Here is a 22,939-nt window from a genome sequence, read left to right as displayed (position 1 = left end):
TTCCTGCTCCCCCTCCCATCTCAACTCTCTCCCCCTCCCATCTCTGCCAAATCTGCTGCAGGAAGCTACTGAGACCTAGATAAAATGGCAGCTGCTATCTTAAACAAACAGAGGGAGCTTCTAGGGCTGTTACTCAGGCAGGTAAAGCTTTCTGCAGAATAAATATATTGTTCTAGGTGGCACTATTGTGACTGTTCTATTGGCAATAAAATGCCTCTCCTTCTCCTTTAATATAATGTAAAGGAGAGAAATGTTAAAGGGCAAACAAAGCCCTGATTTAATATGGTGTTGGGCTGTGCCCGGCATAGAAGTACCTGGGGGCAAAGAGCTGTAGTGTTTAACTGGGGCTCCACCCCCTAATATTGAGTTAATTTTAATCTATTTAGGTCATATTTACCCTCCCTAAAGTAGTTCCATGTATGTAACAGATTCTAGTCTCATTAGGGGGACTATGCAGTCGGAACTTACAGTACAAACAAAAGGAATTCTGGGAGTGAATTCAAACAAATAAATTAGGTTGAGGAGACTGCCTCATACAGACAAAAGCAAACAAAAGGAATTCTGGGAGTGAATTCCAAACTCTTTAAAAAATCCCATTTACATGGGTTTACCCTATAGGCTACAGCTCAGCCACTGGGTTTGAAGCTGAAGCCAGGACAATAGCTGGTCAGATTCCCAACTACAGACCGGTTTCGCCCTTATTGGGGCTCATCAGTGTAGTGTAGGGTTTTCTGATCAGCTTAGGGAGAGTCACCATGTGGTTCTACAATAATGGGATTTTTTAAAGAGTTTGGAATTCACTCCCAGAATTCCTTTTGTTTGCTTTTGTCTGTATGAGGCAGTCTCCTCAACCTAATTTATTTGTTTGTAAAACTTACAGTGCAGAAATCCTTGGGAAATGGCATTGCTGTAAATCGCCCAGACATCACTGAAACAATTGGCATATTAGTCTTAGTTACCCTTTATTTGTTCCCTTTTACCCCCTGTTCTCTGATACCCCCCCACAGATCATTCTGCCCCCCCTCTATCTCCGTACTTACATTTCATGCCCTGACTCCTAATTACCGCTTGGCCTAATAAAGACAAAGGCTGTCACTGCCAGATACAGCGCCATGATGAAGGTATATTACTGGCACTTTCCCCCAGAATTACCAGCAGCCGCTTTAACGCCGGGTACTCAGCGTCGGAGGAGAGTTTATTAGGGCAATCTCAGGAGCGGCAGTTACTCGTCGAATGGCGGCTGCGAGAGGGGCCCCCGTCACTCATTATACGGCTCCTCTCCGCGCTCTGTAATTGGAACTGGGGACGTCGTTATTCTCTTCAGCACCGAGAGCAACGGCCTAAAACCTTCCCTGTTCCTCAAGGTGATGAAACCGCTCCGTGTATTTATGGTTTGTTCCCTGCAGCCTCTGCCTGCCCGGCTCATAATGCTGTATAATCTATTGCACTGCAGCGCGGGGGGTCTGTAGCCCCCTAATTCAGCAGGAACAGCCCCCTAAGTATGCTCATAGCCTGTACAGAGAGATACCATAAACCTATGGCACATAGGGATTCCCCTGTACTAAGCACAATTCAGCAGGAACAGCCCCCTAAGTTTGCCCATAGCCTGTACAGAGAGATACCATAAACCTATGGCACATAGGGATTCCCCTGTACTAAGCACAATTCAGCAGGAACAGCCCCCTAAGTTTGCTCATAGCCTGTACAGAGAGATACCATAAAACTATGGCAGCATAGGGATTCCCCTGTACTAAGCACAGTTCAGCAGGAACAGCCCCCTAAGTTTGCTCATAGCCTGTACAGAGAGATACCATAAAACTATGGCACATAGGGATTCCCCTGTACTAAGCACAATTCAGCAGGAACAGCCCCCTATGTTTGCTCATAGCCTGTACAGAGAGATACCATAAAACTATGGCACATAGGGATTCCCCTGTACTAAGCACAATTCAGCAGGAACAGCCCCCTATGTTTGCTCATAGCCTGTACAGAGAGATACTATAAACTATGGCACATAGGGATTCCCCTGTACTAAGCACAATTCAGCAGGAACAGCCCCCTATGTTTGCTCATAGCCTGTACAGAGAGATACCATAAAACTATGGCACATAGGGATTCCCCTGTACTAAGCACAATTCAGCAGGAACAGCCCCTTAGTTTGCTCATAGCCTGTACAGAGAGGTACCATAGATCTATGCCATTATAGGGAATCCCCTGTACTAAGCACAATTCAGCAGGAACAGCCCCCTATGTTTGCTCATAGCCTGTACAGAGAGATACCATAGATCTATGCCATTATAGGGATTCTCATGCAGTGAGTACAGTAAGTGGATAAATGCACCTTTTCATTGGACAATTGAATCCATTATCTGGGGAGATGTCTCTCTATAGAAATGTAAGTTACAGAACAGAAGAGAAATCTTTCATTTATGGAGTAAGATCTCTCTCAGCAGGGGGGCCCCGCAGGGTGGGTATCGGGGGCGCCATCCAGTGGAACAGTGGGGGAACCACAATATTTTTCCTGTGCAAATGGAAGTGATGCTTCTGTTCCGGAGCAATGTCAGCGCCACTCACGGAACCATACGAGGAGCCGCCTGTACAGAACTGCAGGCTTAGCAGGGAATATTCTGGTCTTTTCTAAATGTTTCCCAGTGAGTGTGAGTGTGAGTGAGGGAGTGTGAGTGTGAGTGACCTCTGGTTCTTTGTATGTAAATGTTCTCAAATGTTTGAGTTTCATACTGGAACAGCAGGAACACAGGGAAAGGCCCACTGTGACTTTGTGTGTGTGCTCGGCTGCTGTACCCCCCTACCCCCCCCCCTCGTTGCCCCCCAGGTATTTGCCCCTATGGCCAGACTAATAAATACCCAGCTCTGATAGATGGGAAGCTGAATCCACCCTTCCTTACCTGCACTCAGTGTGTCCCTATCCCAGTATCAGCGCGGCATTACTGACACATTCAGGGGGGGCGTGGGAATGATCAGGCAATAATGAGGAAGGAATGATGACATTGGGGTGGGACTAATGAGGCAATGATGAGGGGATGATGGGGGGAATGATGAGGGGATGATGGGGGGAATGATGAGGGGATGATGGGGGGAATGATGAGGGGATGATGGGGGGAATGATGAGGGGATGATGGGGGGAATGATGAGGGGATGAAGAGGGGATGATGGGGGGATGATGAGGGGATGATGGGGGGATGATGGGGGGATGATGAGGGGATGATGAGGGAATGATGGGGGGATGGTGTGGGAATGATGAGGGAATGATGAGGGGATGATGGGGGGATGATGTGGGAATGATGGGGAGATGATGTGGGAATGATGAGACGGATGAAGAGGGAATGATGGGGGGATGATGAGGGGATGATGGGGGATGATGAGGGAATGATGATGGGGGGATGATGTGGGAATGATGAGGGGATGATGGGGGGATGATGGGGGGATGATGTGGGAATGATGAGGGAATGATGAGGGGATGATAAGGGAATGATGAGGGAATGATGAGGGAATGATGAGGGGATGATGGGGGATGATGAGGGAATGATGAGGGGATGATGTGGGAATGATGTGGGAATGATGTGGGAATGATGTGGGGATGATGAGGGGATGATGGGGGGATGATGAGGGAATGATGAGGGGATGATGTGGGAATGATGTGGGGATGATGAGGGGATGATGGGGGGATGATGAGGGGATGATGGGGGAATGATGTGGGGATGATGTGGGAATGATATGGGGATGATGAGGGAATGATGAGGGAACGATGGGGGGATGATGAGGGAAGGATGGGGGGATGATAAGGGAACGATGAGGGGATGATGAGGGAATGATGAGGGAACGATGGGGGGATGATAAGGGAATGATGAGGGGATGATGAGGGAATGATGGGGGGATGATAAGGGAATGATGAGGGAATGATGAGGGAATGATGGGATGATGGGGGGATGATGAGGGGATGATGAGGAAGAAAAGGTGAGGGACAGATGAGCAAATAATGAAAGAATGATAAGAGACTGATGAGGGAATGATAAGGAAACGCAAAGAGAATGATGATAATGAGTAGGGAATGGTGGGTGATTGATGGGGGAATAATAGGGAATGATGAGGAATTACTGCGGATATTGTGAAGGAATGTTGTGGAAATAAGAAGGGAACAATGAGGGATCTATGAGGGAGTTGGGAAGGAATAACATGGGAAAGACAAGGGAATGATGGGGGGAAGGATGGGGGAATAACAAGGGAATGATGGGGGAAGGATGAGGGGATAACAAGGGGATGATGAGGGAATAAGGGAATGATGAGGGGATGATGGGGGGAAGGATAAGGGGGGATGATGGGGGGATTGCAAGGGAATGATGGGGGAAGGATGAGGGAATAACAAGGGGATGATGGGGTTAAGGATGAGGGAATAACAAGGGAATGATGGGGGAAGCGAATGAATGAGCAACAAGAGATCACATACGGAGCCTTCAGGACTGATCTGCGTATTTTTCAATCAGAGAACAAACATCAGAACCCTATGAAGGAAATGACATGGAACTTTATGTTCCGCTCCCTTCATGTCGGTTCCGTGTTGTTATGGGGAACATTAAAGGGAAGGTCTGGCAATTCATTTCCCTTTGATTTATGGGAATCACATTATGACGTGCCCTGAATTTTGGAGCTGAAAGGGCCCTGCGCTCAGGGAAGGTAACGGGGCTCTAATAGCAACTCGCTTTATGGCGGGAATCTCAGGTCTGTGTTCAGCATCAGGGTCACATGACAGGTCATATCAAGTCACATTACGGGATCAATCAGCCTTTGTGCTTGGAGAGGAGCTGCCATATTGATTCTCTTCGATTCTGTGCACATAAAACCTTCATTCCCTGCGCCCTATTGGTTAAACCCCAACACAGCGCAGTCTGTTCCTCACCACTAGAGGAGCCGTTTCATTTAAAACTTTGAATATTTATAGAACTCAGAAAATTCTGTAGCAGCCGCAGCGATAGCGGTTTAGCCTGAGGCGCCGGTACCTGAGCGTCTGGAAACGTCTCTGTCAGTCTGTGGGAACGGAACAGATGGACTGTGTGTGGCGCTCCGTCTGTCCCTTCTACTGAGTGGCGCTACCCCCCCCCCGTGTATTCACTGATATATACACAGAGCAGTGCTTTGTATGGGCACCAATGTATATATACACTATAACTGTCACTATATACAGTATATATACACTATAACTGTCACTATATACAGTATATATACACTATAACTGTCACTATATACAGTATATATACACTATAACTGTCACTATATACAGTATATATACACTATAACTGTCACTATATACAGTATATATACACTATAACTGTCACTATATACAGTATATATACACTATAACTGTCACTATATACAGTATATATACACTATAACTGTCACTATATACAGTATATATACACTATAACTGTCACTATGTACAGTATATATACACTATAACTGTCACTGTATACAGTATATATACACTATAACAGGCCCGCTATACAGTCTATATACACTATAACGGGCCCACTATACAGTATATATACACTATAACGGGCCCACTATACAGTCTATATACACTATAACGGGCCCACTATACAGTATATATACACTATAACAGGCCCGCTATACAGTATATATACACTATAACGGGCCCACTATACAGTATATATACACTATAACGGGCCCACTATACAGTATATATACACTATAACGGGCCCACTATACAGTATATACACTATAACGGGCCCACTATACAGTATATACACTATAACGGGCCCACTATACAGTATATATACACTATAACGGGCCCACTATACAGTATATACACTATAACGGGCCCACTATACAGTATATATACACTATAACGGGCCCACTATACAGTATATATACACTATAACGGGCCCACTATACAGTATATATACACTATAACGGGCCCACTATACAGTATATACACTATAACGGGCCCACTATACAGTATATACACACTATAACGGGCCCACTATACAGTATATACACACTATAACGGGCCCACTATACAGTATATACACACTATAACGGGCCCACTATACAGTATATATACACTATAACGGGCCCACTATACAGTATATACACTATAACGGGCCCGCTATACAGTATATATACACTATAACGGGCCCACTATACAGTATATATACACTATAACGGGCCCACTATACAGTATATATACACTATAACGGGCCCACTATACAGTATATATACACTATAACGGGCCCACTATACAGTATATATACACTATAACGGGCCCACTATACAGTATATACATACTATAACGGGCCCACTATACAGTATATATACACTATAACGGGCCCACTATACAGTATATACACTATAACGGGCCCACTATACAGTATATACACACTATAACGGGCCCACTATACAGTATATACACACTATAACGGGCCCACTATACAGTATATACACACTATAACGGGCCCGCTATACAGTATATACACTATAACGGGCCCGCTATACAGTATATATACACTATAACGGGCCCGCTATACAGTATATATACACTATAACGGGCACGCTATACAGTATATATACACTATAACGGGCCCACTATACAGTATATATACACTATAACGGGCACGCTATACAGTATATACACACTATAACGGGCCCACTATACAGTATATATACACTATAACGGGCGCGCTATACAGTATATATACACTATAACGGGCCTTCTATACAGTATATATACACTATAACGGGCCCGCTATACAGTATATATACACTATAACGGGCCCACTATACAGTATATACACACTATAACGGGCCCACTATACAGTATATATACACTATAACGGGCCCGCTATACAGTATGTATACACTATAACGGGCACGCTATACAGTATGTATACACTATAACGGGCCCGCTATACAGTATATATACACTATAACGGGCCCGCTATACAGTATATATACACTATAACGGGCCCACTATACAGTATATATACACTATAACGGGCCCACTATACAGTATATACACACTATAACGGGCGCGCTATACAGTATGTATACACTATAACGGGCCCACTATACAGTATATATACACTATAACGGGCCCGCTATACAGTATATATACACTATAACGGGCCCACTATACAGTATATATACACTATAACGGGCACGCTATACAGTATATATACACTATAACGGGCCCACTATACAGTATATATACACTATAACGGGCCCACTATACAGTATATATACACTATAACGGGCCCGCTATACAGTATATATACACTATAACGGGCCCACTATACAGTATATATACACTATAACGGGCACGCTATACAGTATATATACACTATAAATGTAGTTAAAGTAGTAACAATAAAACTGGAGCCTCACAGAGCAATAGGGTTTGGCTGCCTGGGTCAGTGACCCCCATGTGAAAGCTGCAGAAAGTTAGAAGAAGAAGGCAAATAATGAAAAAACTATAAAAAATAAAAAATGAAGACCAGCATTGGCCATTCTATATCATACTAAAGGTGCACTACCCCTTTAACTCAACATAGAGATTTAATGGGTACTTCATTTGTTTTGCCAACCCTTATTCCCCCTTTAAAGCCAATATGTTTTATTATTCAAACCCAATTAGAGGTGACATGGTGTCTCTGTTCTGCTTTGGGAGGCTGATTTAATGGTTAATTTCATTATCTAATTAGCAGATGTGATCTCTGCCTCTCCCCCCGGGGCTGGGAGCCTCTAACTGCATTAGGGCTTATGTTAGTGAATAGGCGCAGTGTTTGGGGCCCGGGGTCCCATCTGTCACTGATTTCCTTGGTGAAATGACAGACATAACAGTTGCTCTTTCTGTAGAAGTGCCCCCCACGCAGTCACGTTAATATGAGGCCCCACGGATGGACACGGGGATTTGGTGGCTGCTGTAGCTTTAAATCAGCCATAATGCTAACCGGCGTTTGTCTCTTCTCTTTCCTCGTGCTGTGGCGCGGCGTCAGATGGGTGCAGCTCCGAGGGGTAATTGGGCACATGGAGAGGCCCTTCCGGATCTCGCTGGAGTATGTCGCTGAAGAACGGGGAACAGTCGCTGCCGTGGATTCCTTCGCTATCAGAAACTGCAGTCAAGGTAACGTCCAACCGTATTTACCCCATGGTTGTTTTTTGGGGGGGTCGATATTTGTTCAAAAATGTACATATGTGTATAACCCCCATATGTAATTAAAGGCACTAAGTTTGCCCAGGAGCAGTAACCCATAGCAACCAATAAGATTTTTGCTTTTAAACAGTAAATGCTACTTGCTGATTGGTTGCTATGGGTTCTAAGGTTCTGCCAATACCTTCCTATTAACTTCTCCCTCAGTGCTACTGTGCCCCAGGCAGAATAGATGAGGGGCAGATCATTATACAGGGGTAGAACTGGGAGAGAGAATGCCCCTCGGTGCTACTGTGCCCCAGGCAGAATAGATAAGGGGCAGATCATTATACAGGGGTAGAACTGGGAGAGAGAATGCCCCTCGGTGCTACTGTGCCCCAGGCAGAATAGATAAGGGGCAGATCATTATACAGGGGTAGAACTGGGAGAGAGAATGCCCCTCGGTGCTACTGTTCCCCAGGCAGAATAGATAAGGGGCAGATTATTATACAGGGGTAGAACTGGGAGAGAGAATGCCCCTCGGTGCTACTGTGCCCCAGGCAGAATAGATAAGGGGCAGATCATTATACAGGGGTAGAACTGAGAGAGAGAATGCCCCTCGGTGCTACTGTTCCCCAGGCAGAATAGATAAGGGGCAGATTATTATACAGGGGTAGAACTGGGAGAGAGAATGCCCCTCGGTGCTACTGTGCCCCAGGCAGAATAGATAAGGGGCAGATCATTATACAGGGGTAGAACTGGGAGAGAGAATGCCCCTCGGTGCTACTGTGCCCCAGGCAGAATAGATAAGGGGCAGATCATTATACAGGGGTAGAACTGGGAGGGAGAATGCCCCTCAGAGCTGCTGTGCCCCAGGCAGAATAGATAAGGGTCAGATCATTATACAGGGGTATAAAGGGGAGAGAGAATGCCCCTCGGTGCTACTGCGCCCCAGGCAGAATAGATAAGGGGCAGATCATTATACAGGGGTAGAACTGGGAGAGAGAATGCCCCTCGGTGCTACTGTGCCCCAGGCAGAATAGATAAGGGGCAGATCATTATACAGGGGTAGAACTGGGAGAGAGAATGCCCCTCGGCGCTACTGTGCCCCAGGCAGAATAGATAAGGGGCAGATCATTATACAGGGGTAGAACTGGGAGAGAGAATGCCCCTCGGTGCTACTGTGCCCCAGGCAGAATAGATAAGGGGCAGATCATTATACAGGGGTAGAACTGGGAGAGAGAATGCCCCTCGGTGCTACTGTGCCCCAGGCAGAATAGATAAGGGGCAGATCATTATACAGGGGTAGAACTGGGAGAGAGAATGCCCCTCGGTGCTACTGTGCCCCAGACAGAATAGATAAGGGGCAGATCATTATACAGGGGTAGAACTGGGAGAGAGAATGCCCCTCGGTGCTACTGTGCCCCAGACAGAATAGATAAGGGGCAGATCATTATACAGGGGTAGAACTGGGAGAGAGAATGCCCCTCGGTGCTACTGTGCCCCAGGCAGAATAGATAAGGGGCAGATCATTATACAGGGGTAGAACTGGGAGAGAGAATGCCCCTCGGTGCTACTGCGCGCCAGGCAGAATAGATAAGGGGCAGATCATTATACAGGGGTAGAACTGAGAGAGAGAATGCCCCTCGGTGCTACTGCGCGCCAGGCAGAATAGATAAGGGGCAGATCATTATACAGGGGTAGAACTGGGAGAGAGAATGCCCCTCGGTGCTACTGTGCCCCAGGCAGAATAGATATGGGGCAGATCATTATACAGGGGTAGAACTGGGAGAGAGAATGCCCCTCGGTGCTACTGCGCCCCAGGCAGAATAGATAAGGGGCAGATCATTATACAGGGGTAGAACTGAGAGAGAGAATGCCCCTCGGTGCTACTGTTCCCCAGGCAGAATAGATAAGGGGCAGATTATTATACAGGGGTAGAACTGGGAGAGAGAATGCCCCTCGGTGCTACTGTGCCCCAGGCAGAATAGATAAGGGGCAGATCATTATACAGGGGTAGAACTGGGAGAGAGAATGCCCCTCGGTGCTACTGTGCCCCAGGCAGAATAGATAAGGGGCAGATCATTATACAGGGGTAGAACTGGGAGGGAGAATGCCCCTCAGAGCTGCTGTGCCCCAGGCAGAATAGATAAGGGTCAGATCATTATACAGGGGTATAAAGGGGAGAGAGAATGCCCCTCGGTGCTACTGCGCCCCAGGCAGAATAGATAAGGGGCAGATCATTATACAGGGGTAGAACTGGGAGAGAGAATGCCCCTCGGTGCTACTGTGCCCCAGGCAGAATAGATAAGGGGCAGATCATTATACAGGGGTAGAACTGGGAGAGAGAATGCCCCTCGGCGCTACTGTGCCCCAGGCAGAATAGATAAGGGGCAGATCATTATACAGGGGTAGAACTGGGAGAGAGAATGCCCCTCGGTGCTACTGTGCCCCAGGCAGAATAGATAAGGGGCAGATCATTATACAGGGGTAGAACTGGGAGAGAGAATGCCCCTCGGTGCTACTGTGCCCCAGGCAGAATAGATAAGGGGCAGATCATTATACAGGGGTAGAACTGGGAGAGAGAATGCCCCTCGGTGCTACTGTGCCCCAGACAGAATAGATAAGGGGCAGATCATTATACAGGGGTAGAACTGGGAGAGAGAATGCCCCTCGGTGCTACTGTGCCCCAGGCAGAATAGATAAGGGGCAGATCATTATACAGGGGTAGAACTGGGAGAGAGAATGCCCCTCGGTGCTACTGCGCGCCAGGCAGAATAGATAAGGGGCAGATCATTATACAGGGGTAGAACTGAGAGAGAGAATGCCCCTCGGTGCTACTGCGCGCCAGGCAGAATAGATAAGGGGCAGATCATTATACAGGGGTAGAACTGGGAGAGAGAATGCCCCTCGGTGCTACTGTGCCCCAGGCAGAATAGATATGGGGCAGATCATTATACAGGGGTAGAACTGGGAGAGAGAATGCCCCTCGGTGCTACTGCGCCCCAGGCAGAATAGATAAGGGGCAGATCATTATACAGGGGTAGAACTGGGAGAGAGAATGCCCCTCGGTGCTACTGCGCCCCAGGCAGAATAGATAAGGGGCAGATCATTATACAGGGGTAGAACTGGGAGAGAGAATGCCCCTCGGTGCTACTGTGCCCCAGACAGAATAGATAAGGGGCAGATCATTATACAGGGGTAGAACTGGGAGAGAGAATGCCCCTCGGTGCTACTGTGCCCCAGACAGAATAGATAAGGGGCAGATCATTATACAGGGGTAGAACTGGGAGAGAGAATGCCCCTCGGTGCTACTGTGCCCCAGACAGAATAGATAAGGGGCAGATCATTATACAGGGGTAGAACTGGGAGAGAGAATGCCCCTCGGTGCTACTGTGCCCCAGGCAGAATAGATAAGGGGCAGATCATTATACAGGGGTAGAACTGGGAGAGAGAATGCCCCTCGGTGCTACTGTGCCCCAGGCAGAATAGATAAGGGGCAGATCATTATACAGGGGTAGAACTGGGAGAGAGAATGCCCCTCGGTGCTACTGTGCCCCAGGCAGAATAGATAAGGGGCAGATCATTATACAGGGGTAGAACTGGGAGAGAGAATGCCCCTCGGTGCTGCTGTGCCCCAGGCAGAATAGATAAGGGGCAGATCATTATACAGGGGTAGAACTGGGAGAGAGAATGCCCCTCAGTGCTACTGTGCCCCAGACAGAATAGATAAGGGGCAGATCATTATACAGGGGTAGAACTGGGAGAGAGAATGCCCCTCGGTGCTACTGTGCCCCAGGCAGAATAGATAAGGGGCAGATCATTATACAGGGGTAGAACTGGGAGAGAGAATGCCCCTCGGTGCTGCTGTGCCCCAGGCAGAATAGATAAGGGGCAGATCATTATACAGGGGTAGAACTGGGAGAGAGAATGCCCCTCAGTGCTACTGTGCCCCAGACAGAATAGATAAGGGGCAGATCATTATACAGGGGTAGAACTGGGAGAGAGAATGCCCCTCGGTGCTACTGCGCCCCAGGCAGAATAGATAAGGGGCAGATCATTATACAGGGGTAGAACTGGGAGAGAGAATGCCCCTCGGTGCTACTGCGCCCCAGGCATAATAGATAAGGGGCAGATCATTATACAGGGGTAGAACTGGGAGAGAGAATGCCCCTCGGTGCTACTGTGCCCCAGGCAGAATAGATAAGGGGCAGATCATTATACAGGGGTAGAATTGGGAGAGAGAATGCCCCTCGGTGCTACTGTGCCCCAGGCAGAATAGATAAGGGGCAGATCATTATACAGGGGTAGAACTGGGAGACAGAATGCCCCTCGGTGCTACTGTGCCCCAGGCATAATAGATATGGGGCAAATCATTATACAGGGGTAGAACTGGGAGAGAGAATGCCCCTCGGAGCTACTGTGCCCCAGGCAGAATAGATAAGGGGCAGATCAGGGGTGTGAGACAGAGGGGCATTTAGCTGCTGTGTAAATACATAGAGGGGGGCTAATTTATAGTGCAGTAATAGGGGCAGAAGGAGACGCCTGTGCCTTAGGGATGCTCTGGTGTAACTGTAATATATCAATATCAATGGTATCAGCTTCCTGGGTCTGGGGGGGTCTGGGGGGCGTTGAGTGGCTCTGGGGGGCTGTATACAAATAGATGAGGGAACAATGGAAAGGGAATTGCTGGATAAGGGATCACTCCAGATTATGGGTTTGCAGGTAATACCCCCCCATATCTGTTGAAGATGTTTGTACATAGTTTGAATTAACCCAATCTGTACAGTAGGTAGGGGGAATGCGAGGCAGATCAATCCATCAATACGGGGGGGGCTAATGCATTATTTAGATGGAACGCAGTTAATGCCGCCCAACTGATGGGCTCTCATTATTCATACTGTAAATCGCATTATCCCACACCGGCTCCTCGGCACTGATTTATACAGCAACTCGCTGTCTCTCTTTAACTCTTCTTCTTAAAGAGTAAGTTACATTGTCATCATCTTATTACCCATAATCCAACGCGGCGCCACCCACAGGCATCAGTCACTCTGTGGCAACATATCACGTTAGAGTGTGGGTCAAGGGGTCGGTATGGAGAGTGGGGCCAGGGGGTAATAAACTGCACCCCCAGGCCAAAGCGCACATCAAGCACCGCACCCCCTGATGGACCGAACACCTGGTTGGACCTGGTTCTGATACAGAGACCTGATCTCAGTGTCCATCTCATAAAAAGGGGGGTTTAACATGTGCCGCGGGTGCTGCTAACTAGAGCTGTCTCTAGGTCTCCCCTGGGGGTGGCACATAGTAGCTTGTTTAGGGCAAGATGGAGACAGTGGGGTAAGATGGAGGCAGTAGGGAAAGATGGAGACAGTAGGGCAAGATGGAGACAGTAGGGCAAGATGGAGACAGTAGGGAAAGATGGAGACAGTAGGACAAGATGGGGACAGTAGGGCAAGATGGAGACAGAAGGGCAAGATGGAGACAGTAGGGAAAGATGGAGACAGGAAAGCAAGATGGAGACAGTAGGGCAAGATGGAAACAGTAGGGCAAGATGGAGACAGTAGGGCAAGATGGAGACAGTAGGGCAAGATGGAGACAGTAGGGCAAGATGGAGACAGTAGGGCAAGATGGAGACAGTAGGGAAAGATGGAGACAGTACGGCAAGATGGAGACAGTAGGGAAAGATGGAGACAGTACGGCAAGATGGAGACAGTAGGGTAAGAGGGAGACAGTAGGGCAAGATGGAGACAGTAGGGCAAGATGGAGACAGTAGGACAAGATGGAGACAGTAGGGCAAGATGGAGACAGTAGGGCAAGATGGAGACAGTAGGACAAGATGGAGACAGTAGGACAAGATGGGGACAGTAGGACAAGATGGAGACAGTAGGGCAAGATGGAGACAGTAGGACAAGATGGAGACAGTAGGGCAAGATGGAGACAGAAGGGCAAGATGGAGACAGTAGGGAAAGATGGAGACAGGAAAGCAAGATGGAGACAGTAGGGCAAGATGGAGACAGTAGGGAAAGATGGAGACAGTACGGCAAGATGGAGACAGTAGGGTAAGAGGGAGACAGTAGGGCAAGATGGAGACAGTAGGGCAAGATGGAGACAGTAGGACAAGATGGAGACAGTAGGGCAAAATGGAGACAGTAGGGCAAGATGGAGACAGTAGGACAAGATGGAGACAGTAGGACAAGATGGGGACAGTAGGACAAGATGGAGACAGTAGGGCAAGATGGAGACAGTAGGACAAGATGGAGACAGTAGGGCAAGATGGAGACAGTAGGGCAAGATGGAGACAGTAGGACAAGACAGAGCGCCCAATCATCTGCTTGTTCTATAGAACTATAATGTGATGCCCCCTGCAAAAAAAACTTTGATTGGATCACTATGCCCATCAATTCTTACCCCGAACCCCCCCAATTTTTAAGGTAGGAGAGTGGCTGGGGAGGGGAGATTACTATACAGCAGACCCAGTTGGACCAGACGGTCCCCAGCCGCAGGGTCTGCCCCCCGTCAGGCAAATCTTTGTGTCTGTTCCTATGAATAAGTGATACTTTCCCCTCTCATAACTTTCAGAGGATTTGTGCCATTTCCATGGAAACCGAGTAGCAGTCGCGTTTGTGCCGCTACCCCGCGTGCCCATGGGGGGGGGGGCAGATAGCAGTCGCGTTTGTGCCGCTACCCCGCGTGCCCATGGGGGGGGGGGGCAGATATAATTCTGTATGTGCCCCAGTCTAATGAATCAGCAGATGGTTAATGAGCGGAAGCCGCACTATTAGTTATGGCGCTTTATGGCCGGCCTTCCCGCTAATAGACAAACATAAGGGTTTTTTATGGATCTACTTAGCACAAAAGTGTCCGCTAATTACGTCGCGGCCGGACTCTCGTCTGTGCCATTATATTGTGTCCCTCGTAAAAAAATTAGAATGGACTTGTTAATTACCCCGACAATACGAGGATGAACTGCCCTCCCGGGGCCAATAAGGGCTGAAGGGGAGAAATATGAGATGCAATGTGCTGCGCTGCACAAAATCCGCAGCATCCTCGCCCCGTCCTGGGGCTCATCGGCCGCATTCAATCATCTGTGTCTGGGGCTTGTAGGGATCTATGGCTCAGGGAAAGGATAGAAAAGCCTTCTGAAATCTCAACCAGCAGCACCAACCTGTCACTTATCTGCTACTTACCTCTCTTACTTATCCCTATTACTGTAAGTAATGCCATGGCCAACTGTCTGGCTTGTACGCTGCCATAGGGGGCTGTTCCTGCTGAATTGTGCTTAGTACAGGGGAATCCCTATGTGCCATAGTTTTATGGTATCTCTCTGTACAGGCTATGAGCAAACTTAGGGGGCTGTTCCTGCTGAATTGTGCTTAGTACAGGGGAATCCCTATGTGCCATAGTTTTATGGTATCTCTCTGTACAGGCTATGAGCAAACTTAGGGGGCTGTTCCTGCTGAATTGTGCTTAGTACAAGGGAATCCCTATGTGCCATAGTTTTATGGTATCTCTCTGTACAGGCTATGAGCAAACTTAGGGGGCTGTTCCTGCTGAATTGTGCTTAGTACAGGGGAATCCCTATGTGCCATAGTTTTATGGTATCTCTCTGTACAGGCTATGAGCAAACTTAGGGATTCCCTTGTACTAAGCACAATTCAGCAGGAACAGCCCCCTAAGTTTGCTCATAGCCTGTACAGAGAGATACCATAAAACTATGGCACATAGGGATTCCCCTGTACTAAGCACAATTCAGCAGGAACAGCCCCCTAAGTTTGCTCATAGCCTGTACAGAGAGATACCATAAAACTATGGCACATAGGGATTCCCTTGTACTAAGCACAATTCAGCAGGAACAGCCCCCTAAGTTTGCTCATAGCCTGTACAGAGAGATACCATAAAACTATGGCACATAGGGATTCCCCTGTACTAAGCACAATTCAGCAGGAACAGCCCCCTAAGTTTGCTCATAGCCTGTACAGAGAGATACCATAAAACTATGGCACATAGGGATTCCCCTGTACTAAGCACAATTCAGCAGGAACAGCCCCCTATGTGCCATAGTTTTATGGTATCTCTCTGTACAGGCTATGAGCAAACTTAGGGGGCTGTTCCTGCTGAATTGTGCTTAGTACAGGGGAATCCCTATGTGCCATAGTTTTATGGTATCTCTCTGTACAGGCTATAAGCAAACTTAGGGGGCTGTTCCTGCTGAATTGTGCTTAGTACAGCCCAGACAGGGCAGAGTAAATGTTTGGCCGTTGCTTTATCTCCCTGAGATCCTTGAATACAAGTTCCTATATCGGCGCCTCGTTATTATCAGATTTAATGGCGACGGCGGTGGGGTCGGTGCTTTGCCGGTGAGGGCTCGGCGCCTGGGGGGGATCAATAAAACACTCCCCTCACTGCGCAGCGACTCCCCGACGCTTCAGAGATGCCCTTAACTTTGAAGAACTATTCCGGCTCCCATTTAGCTTTAGTGGCCGACTTGCCCTTTGCAGGTAATAAACCGGCAGCAATTTATGTTTCTCCGGGACGCGCTGCCATTTTATTTGTTCCGAGTGACTGCGGCCCGTCTGCCATTGTCCTGCGCCGTGTCGGTCAGGTACAGCCGCCGCCGCTCTCAGACCTTCACTGGCTCCTCTGTCTGACACACACGCTTGCTTTAAAGGGGAACTTACCCCAAAATAGTGTCATTCGTTTCAGAATTTAATAAAAATAATCAATTGTTTGAATGTTTCCATTCCCTGCTTTGATGGTTCTGACTCCTGAGCCAAATAATTAGCAGATCTGGAGAATTTGGGGGGATAATGATCATTTACATGTTCTGCTCTTGGCAAAGGGACTGTCTGATACATCAAACCTGGGTGCATTTGTGCCAACCAATGGGAATTTTCTGAAATAATAGCCTTATTTAATAATAATAAAGCCTAAAATGAATTTATATACTGGACTCACTGTACCGGCCCAGAGATTCAGCAGCCCTATAACAGTAATGATCCAGGGCTTCACAGTTGCCCCCAGCAGCCCCCCATCTTGGGGCTTGTTAGGCCATCTTTTGTGTCAGTGGCACTGCACGTGCTCAGTGGGCTCCGGGCTGCTGCTGAGAAGCTTAGGGGGCGGGGAAACCATCAAGCAGGAAGTGAGGTTCATCTGCTATAGAAGCTGATGCTACAGGGCTGATTATGGATCAATTCTGATGCAGACTGCACTGGCTTCTGTGCTGCCATGTAATGTGATTCTGAATTGATTACTAATCAGCACTGTATTGCGACTTTTATATTATACTGTATATATACAGAGTATATGCTGGGAATCAGCAGAAAAGAAGATTTGGGGCTACTGGGGGCATCTTTGGGGGCACAGATCTTCCCTGCTAAAGGGCTGGGGGTACTCGGGCTGATACAGAAGCCAAAAACACAATGTGTAACATCTCTAATTCTTTTTTAAACCTTAGTTCCCCTTTACTTTAGCCTTGTAAATCCTGTGTATAGAGGCTGGATGCCCAGAGAATGGCACGAGCTGTTAATGCGCCAGCGCCCCCCCAGGCCCCAAAGGGGCAGAATTTGGGAAGAGCAGTGAGAGAGGCGGTGGGACAGCAGGTGTGCATTCCATGCGACAGACAGCGCAATAAATCACTGTTACCGCAGGTTCCGCAGATACAGAATCCCGGTCCGAGCCATTGATTTCCCAGCACAAAGGTTAATGTGTTTTATTCCTTGTGGTGTTTCCCTGATGGGGGTCTGTGTGTGGGAGGCGCCGGGGGACCGCTTGTGCCAATGGCAGGATTTCTGCTAAATATGAGTATTGTGTTTGTATTCTTACTGCGCTGTTATTCTCTGTGCTTTATAAGGTACCACAATATATATATATATAGAACATTAAAGGGATAGTCAGCCTTCCAGTTACTAAAATATAAAATACAAAACAAATGAGAAAAAAAACTGACCTGTAGCCAATCAGAGCATTAGAGCATTCCCAAGGCTAAACTGAGCTGTAGCCAATCAGAGCATTAGAACTATCCCAAGGCTAAACTGACCTGTAGCCAATCAGAGCATTAGAGCATTCCCAAGGCTAAACTGACCTGTAGCCAATCAGAGCATTAGTGCAATCCCAAGGCTAAACTGACCTGTAGCCAATCAGAGCATTAGAGCTATCCCAAGGCTAAACTGACCTGTAGCCAATCAGAGCATTAGAGCAATCCCAAGGCTAAACTGACCTGTAGCCAATCAGAGCATTAGTGCAATCCCAAGGCTAAACTGACCTGTAGCCAATCAGAGCATTAGAGCTATCCCAAGGCTAAACTGACCTGTAGCCAATCAGAGCATTAGAGCTATCCCAAGGCTAAACTGACCTGTAGCCAATCAGAGCATTAGTGCAGTCCCAAGGCTAAACTGACCTGTAGCCAATCAGAGCATTAGAGCATTCCCAAGGCTAAACTGACCTGTAGCCAATCAGAGCATTAGAGCTATCCCAAGGCTAAACTGACCTGTAGCCAATCAGAGCATTAGAGCATTCCCAAGGCTAAACTGACCTGTAGCCAATCAGAGCATTAGAGCTATCCCAAGGCTAAACTGACCTGTAGCCAATCAGAGCATTAGAACTATCCCAAGGCTAAACTGACCTGTAGCCAATCAGAGCATTAGAGCACTCCCAAGGCTAAACTGACCTGTAGCCAATCAGAGCATTAGAACTATCCCAAGGCTAAACTGACCTGTAGCCAATCAGAGCATTAGTGCAATCCCAAGGCTAAACTGACCTGTAGCCAATCAGAGCATTAGAGCATTCCCAAGGCTAAACTGACCTGTAGCCAATCAGAGCATTAGAGCTATCCCAAGGCTAAACTGACCTGTAGCCAATCAGAGCATTAGAGCTATCCCAAGGCTAAACTGACCTGTAGCCAATCAGAGCATTAGAGCTATCCCAAGGCTAAACTGACCTGTAGCCAATCAGAGCATTAGTGCAATCCCAAGGCTAAACTGACCTGTAGCCAATCAGAGCATTAGAGCTATCCCAAGGCTAAACTGACCTGTAGCCAATCAGAGCATTAGAGCTATCCCAAGGCTAAACTGACCTGTAGCCAATCAGAGCATTAGTGCAGTCCCAAGGCTAAACTGACCTGTAGCCAATCAGAGCATTAGTGCAGTCCCAAGGCTAAACTGACCTGTAGCCAATCAGAGCATTAGTGCAGTCCCAAGGCTAAACTGACCTGTAGCCAATCAGAGCATTAGAGCTATCCCAAGGCTAAACTGACCTGTAGCCAATCAGAGCATTAGTGCAATCCCAAGGCTAAACTGACCTGTAGCCAATCAGAGCATTAGAGCTATCCCAAGGCTAAACTGACCTGTAGCCAATCAGAGCATTAGAGCTATCCCAAGGCTAAACTGACCTGTAGCCAATCAGAGCATTAGTGCAATCCCAAGGCTAAACTGACCTGTAGCCAATCAGAGCATTAGAGCTATCCCAAGGCTAAACTGACCTGTAGCCAATCAGAGCATTAGAGCTATCCCAAGGCTAAACTGACCTGTAGCCAATCAGAGCATTAGTGCAATCCCAAGGCTAAACTGACCTGTAGCCAATCAGAGCATTAGAGCTATCCCAAGGCTAAACTGACCTGTAGCCAATCAGAGCATTAGAGCTATCCCAAGGCTAAACTGACCTGTAGCCAATCAGAGCATTAGTGCAATCCCAAGGCTAAACTGACCTGTAGCCAATCAGAGCATTAGAGCTATCCCAAGGCTAAACTGACCTGTAGCCAATCAGAGCATTAGTGCAATCCCAAGGCTAAACTGACCTGTAGCCAATCAGAGCATTAGAGCTATCCCAAGGCTAAACTGACCTGTAGCCAATCAGAGCATTAGAGCTATCCCAAGGCTAAACTGACCTGTAGCCAATCAGAGCATTAGTGCAATCCCAAGGCTAAACTGACCTGTAGCCAATCAGAGCATTAGAGCTATCCCAAGGCTAAACTGACCTGTAGCCAATCAGAGCATTAGAGCTATCCCAAGGCTAAACTGACCTGTAGCCAATCAGAGCATTAGTGCAGTCCCAAGGCTAAACTGACCTGTAGCCAATCAGAGCATTAGAGCTATCTCAAGGCTAAACTGACCTGTAGCCAATCAGAGCATTAGAGCTATCTCAAGGCTCTCCCGTTTGGAATTCCAGCAGTTATCTGGTGACTAGGGTCCAATTTACCTTAGTAACCAGGGTGTGATTTGAGAGAGACTGATATATGAATAGTTTTGGGGCTGAATAGAAAGATAAGGAATAAAAAATAACAATAAAACTGGAGCCTCACAGAGCAATAGGGTTTGGCTGCCGGGGTCAGTGACCCCCATTTGAAAGCTGCAAAGAGGCAGAAGAAGAAGGTAAATAATTAAAAAATGATATGAGATCAAAAATGAAGACCAATTGAAAAGTTGTTTAAAATTAGCCATTCATAACAAAGTTAACTTAACGGTGAATCACCCCTTTATGGAATAACTGTGCTCAGGAGTTGGAAATAGCAGTGACAGGGCACGGAGGGCATTAGATATATTTATTTACCCCCCAACCCGGAACAGTCACATCCGATTAGTGGGTTTGACCCCCGCGCCAGGAGGGAATTTAATTCCCAGCCCTCTGACCCCGACGCTGGGGAAACGGAATTATTATTTGTTTCCTTTGGGTGCTTACGTATTTGGCTTTGTAGCTCCGAGTTCTGGGAATTGGATTGCAAGCTCACTGGGGTCACAGCCTGCCTGATACATACAGCGCCCCCCCCAGATATAACCTGGTTATGGCAGTGATATATAGAGGCGCAGAGAGGGGGAGACACCAGAGAAACTGCTCCGGCTTCTTATTGTTATTCATACAGGTCCAACAGAACCCCGAGCCCAGCAGGGAAAGGGTTAATTGCTTTGCTTCTGCCGCTACTCTGTCCCGTTAACCCTTTCATCTTCTCCTTACAGACAGCAATGAGTTCAGAACAGTTACTTGGCCTTTACAGAGCTGCCATTGTACTGTCTGTATCCAACAGTGACTGATGTACTGTCCCAGTCCCACTGCAGCAGCTGCCTCTGTGCCCAAGGGCCTGGCATCACTGGGCATCCCACTGGCACGTGCCTGGCAACGGGAAATATAGTTACAGCCATAACGCTATAGTACAGAGAGATACCATAAAACTATGGCACATAGGGATTCCCCTGTACTAAGCACAATTCAGCAGGAACAGCCCCCTAAGTTTGCTCATAGCCTGTACAGAGAGATACCATAAAACTATGGCACCATACGGATTCCCCTGTACTAAGCACAATTCAGCAGGAACAGCCCCCTAAGTTTGCTCATAGCCTGTACAGAGAGATACCATAAAACTATGGCACATAGGGATTCCCCTGTACTAAGCACAATTCAGCAGGAACAGCCCCCTAAGTTTGCCCATAGCCTGTACAGAGAGATACCATAAAACTATGGCACATAGGGATTCCCCTGTACTAAGCACAATTCAGCAGGAACAGCCCCCTAAGTTTGCTCATAGCCTGTACAGAGAGATACCATAAAACTATGGCACATAGGGATTCCCCTGTACTAAGCACAATTCAGCAGGAACAGCCCCCTAAGTTTGCCCATAGCCTGTACAGAGAGATACCATAAAACTATGGCACATAGGGATTCCCCTGTACTAAGCACAATTCAGCAGGAACAGCCCCCTAAGTTTGCTGCCCATTCTCTAGTACTTGGCACTTCCCAGTCAGAGCAGATGTTCAGCAGATGGAGATGAAATGGAAGGCACTTGGGGCACTAAAGATCCCAGGGGGCAGTTTTGTGTTCAGAGGCTGTTAAATTAAAAGATAGTATTAATTTGATTAGAAAGTACAATTGATGGACGTGTGTCTTTTTTCAACCTTAACTACTTTGCAATTCAAGGTCCTTATGAATTCATTTGCATACTGATTAATAGTGTGTGAATCTGGGCTGCGCCAATGGGTGCGCCCGCGGAATCACATGATAACAGCGCGGCATTTGATTCGATGGGTTGCGCACAATTGCGTCAGGCACAACCTCTAATGCGGCTGCAACAACACTGGAATCCTAGGGTGGAAAGTGTTGCATTATGGGTAAAAAAAATATGGCATTTTGCATCCAAAAATTGCACTTTGCGCAGGTAAGTGTGCCCTCTGGGGGGCGCTGATGTGCTGCACCCTTCCCTTCCTGGGGCAGGTTATGCCCATTCAGGAACAATTTACGACACAATTACACTGGAAATCTAGGAAATAATGTTGCATTGTGGGTAATTAAAAAAAAAAACACAAATTGGGCCAAATTTGTCTACTCCTTTAGCGACTGACCCCTGATTTTGGTATTTATTATATGGTTGCTAGGGCTTCTTACCATAGAAACCAGGCAGCCATATCCCAGTTCCAGCCAATCAGTGGACCCGAGTGAAATACAATAAAACTAAATAGCAGAGGAAATCTGTTGCTTCTCAATAATAATGCGACGGTTTTACTGCCCCGGCGCCAGGTTGGGGGGCGCCCTTTGTATTATTCTGGGAAAGGTTACGGGGAAATGACAAATAACGCCATGAGTATCAGGGTGACGGGGCCGGACGCCCGGGGAACATTTATTCTGTCGGAGACAAAACACCTTTATAAATAAAAGCGTTAAAATCCCAGCAAGATTTACTAACGCTGCTGAATCAATTCTACCTGAAATAAAATGTTTAATGGCACGTTGTGTGCTGCTTCCTGTCTGGCAAAATGCAGCAGTGCGGCCTCGCTTTATGGCAGCAGTATA

At 47.4% G+C, this 22,939-nt stretch overlaps 1 protein-coding gene across 1 annotated transcript in view; it reads left to right on the top strand.

The window, feature by feature from the left end:
• The window catches only part of alk (ALK receptor tyrosine kinase), a 185,870-nt gene that overhangs the window by 111,728 nt on the left and 51,203 nt on the right, over window positions 1-22,939 (top strand). The window contains exon 4 of the mRNA XM_031902225.1: window positions 8,028-8,155. Within this exon, the coding sequence (XP_031758085.1) occupies window positions 8,028-8,155 (128 nt within the window). The remainder of the gene's footprint in view (window positions 1-8,027; window positions 8,156-22,939) is intronic.

The sequence above is a fragment of the Xenopus tropicalis genome, chromosome 5, assembly GCF_000004195.4.
Source record: "Xenopus tropicalis strain Nigerian chromosome 5, UCB_Xtro_10.0, whole genome shotgun sequence".
NCBI lineage: Eukaryota > Metazoa > Chordata > Amphibia > Anura > Pipidae > Xenopus > Xenopus tropicalis.
Note: the sequence above shows the minus strand (reverse complement) of the source record. Positions and strands in the feature narration are given on the sequence as shown.